The sequence below is a fragment of the Juglans regia genome, chromosome 2 (genome assembly GCF_001411555.2).
Source record: "Juglans regia cultivar Chandler chromosome 2, Walnut 2.0, whole genome shotgun sequence".
NCBI lineage: Eukaryota > Viridiplantae > Streptophyta > Magnoliopsida > Fagales > Juglandaceae > Juglans > Juglans regia.
Window position 1 is genome coordinate 41553 of NC_049902.1, and position 2713 is coordinate 44265.

At 37.2% G+C, this 2713-nt stretch overlaps 1 protein-coding gene across 1 annotated transcript; it reads right to left on the reverse strand.

The window, feature by feature from the left end:
* Window positions 1–584: 584 nt before the first annotated feature.
* LOC118347626 lies at window positions 585–1198 on the reverse strand. The gene is made up of 2 exons (XM_035687289.1): window positions 1046–1198; window positions 585–953 (listed from the first exon to the last, which is right to left on the reverse strand). The coding sequence occupies exons 1-2, from the start codon at window positions 1196–1198 to the stop codon at window positions 630–632; spliced, it is 477 nt and encodes a 158-aa protein (XP_035543182.1). The 3' UTR covers window positions 585–629.
* Between the last annotated feature and the right edge of the window lie 1515 nt (window positions 1199–2713).

Here is a 2713-nt window from a genome sequence, read left to right on the forward strand (position 1 = left end):
TTGCCAAATGGTCAATTGGAGAACTTTCTTTAGTTGCTGCAGATTTGCGTTGGTTGTATTTATTTAGTAGTTGGCCAACCAGTGCAGGTGGCATTTTCAATTGGCAAATGGTCATTCACGTACATTGCTAATGAAGTGTAAGGATTGTTTTAGGTATTCTTCACTTTTTCTCAAATGACGTGAATGAAATTGCTATCATTCTTCACTTTCGAATGTCCTTGCCATGGAGCTTGATCTATCTATGCAAACTCACTGTCTATGCAAACTCACTGTCATGAGCATGGATCTCCAAGACAAGAGAATCGGGAAATAATTACAGTTCTTTAAATAATATAAAAAAAAAACAACTAAATTTGAGAATAATTTAACTTCAAAAAAATTAAATAACTTATAACACCTTATATTAATTATACAAATCTAATTATACAAATTAAATAACTTATAACACCTTAAATAATACTTAACTAATAAATCAGTTTTGTAGATAACTAATAACAGTTAACAACTAATAACACTTAAACTAAAGATTTAAACTAAAGATTTACAGCACTAAATAAGTAATATATAACAGTAAATAACTAATAACACTTAACCTACAACTTCCGAATATTTAAATGTAACATAAACCACTACCAAAGGTATAAATAGCAAAAAATAATTACAAAAACACCAAAGTACAGACGGGATAACATGCGTGAACGCCTTAGGGCAGCTTCTCTCTCAAGAAGCACCGACTCCTTTTTCCGGATCTCCTCCGATATACTATATAGCACCAACTCTATCTTCTTGATGTCATCCACTATCTTAAGGAGCTCAGTTACTTTATTTTCGATATCGCTGAGTCTCTTTTGGAGCTCTTCCTCGGTTTTCCTTGACACTAAATTTTTTCTTTCTTCTAGCTTTATGTCTTGCTCACTATCTACCCACTTGAAATAATTACAGTGTGGTAATCCCTAATATTTGCACAGAAAATCAATTCAAATGTTAGATACGTAATATTAATCAATTCATTGTACTTATATCAAAAAGTAAGTCCTGTAGCTACCTTCGTGTTGTACTTTGAACACCCTAAGAAGGGTCGTCCAGGATTTGCCTTAGTATTTGAGTATCTCAAATTAGCTTCAACGTCACAGAAGCACAAGGGCTTTGCCGCAGTACGTTTGCCAACGGATGAAGAAGACAGTGATGACGACGACATTCTAACATGAACCTAAATAACTAATTACAGAAAGCCACACATATAAAAAAGACACACATACAGGGAAGCACTGAAAAAAAAAGCACGACCCTTCTTATTTGAAATAAAATTCCCTCCATTCTGTCACATGACTTTTATGGAGTTCTTAACCATTCAATGGATTCTTGTTTCTAAAAGCAGTGGCAACAAGTCAAACAGAGTCTTTTCCAACACTAAAACAAGAGGCAAAAGGACAGAGATTCCCCTCATGCACTGATTATAAAAGCATACCAAATAAAATAAAATTGGAATGCCTTAAGAGTGGTTTGAGGGTCTAGTATCATAGCAACCAGCAATCATGCCTCTAGTCTTTTCCTACAACCAAAACTGAAAAAAGTTTCTCAAACCACTCTGCACCTGCAGAAGAATCTAATTGTGCAGATGCAGAGTGCTGAACAACCCATGAACATATTCAATTTCTAGTTGATAAACATCTAAAACTAAACAATTCATAATACATGCAGTATTTTGCTCAAAACTTTATAAATCAAATTCCCATCAACTAGGTAAAAGTCATCCATATATTTGAAATCTAACTTGTAAGTACAATTGCAGCTATGTATCGGCAAGCAAACATTCCATGGAAACTTTTTTTTTTTTAATATGAGGCCATGACATCTTCTTGAAGCAAATTCGGTTAGGTATACTTTCCAATGTAGTCTGATGAACAGATTTGTTTCTCAACTTCTTCAAATGTGAATTCCACTTCAAAGGGAACCTTTGGTAGATTATATTCTCACATAAAAAGTATCACATGTTAAGAATGGTGTTCCACGAGAATGCAACCAGTGATTTACAGTGTGCTACTCAAAGTCTTGTTAAACTGGAAACACATTATTGCCACAGCTTAGTGCTCAAAACCAATAGTATGATTGGTGCTAGAGATGTTTTGCAGTTAGAAAATATGGTTCTCTACTTGCTAATATTAAACATGTAAATCTGCATGGTCCCTGAAGGTGATAACCCCACTTTGAACAGAACACTATTGTTTCCAACTTCAAATTGGCGTTTCTTAACATCACACACACACACACACACAAAAAAAAAACATACCTGTTTTAGCTACCTTGGGAGTTTTTGTTTACAATGAGAATATATCAAAAGGCCAGAACAAATTTGAACCTGCCTTCAACCTGGACCGGACAGGGGCGACTCTCTTCCTTCTTCCTTAATGAGCTGGGTCACGGCTAGGGTTTCGGGATGAGGGAAAGGGGCTGGTTAGGGTTAGGGTTAGGGTTCGGGTTGGCTGGGTTAGGGCTAGGGTTTCGAGATGAGGGATATTGGCTGGTTAGGGTTAGTGTTTCGGGATGAAGGAGATGGGCTGGGTTTGGGTTAGGGTTTCGGGATGAAGGGGATGGGCTTCCGCGTCGCGACACAGAGGAATGGGCTAGAGTGGAAGGGCGCGGGTGGGATTCTGGAGCTGGATCTTCGCCTCGCCGCGACACAGAGACGATGGGCTAGAGTTTTTGTGTGCCG

Coding starts and splice junctions, on each gene's coding strand:
- LOC118347626 (XM_035687289.1), bottom strand. CDS start 1,198: ATGTCGTCGTCATCACTGTCTTCTTCATCCGTTGGCAAACGTACTGCG. Junction 954..1,045: donor GTTCAAAGTACAACACGAAG/GTAGCTACAGGA, acceptor TGCAAATATTAG/GGATTACCACACTGTAATTA.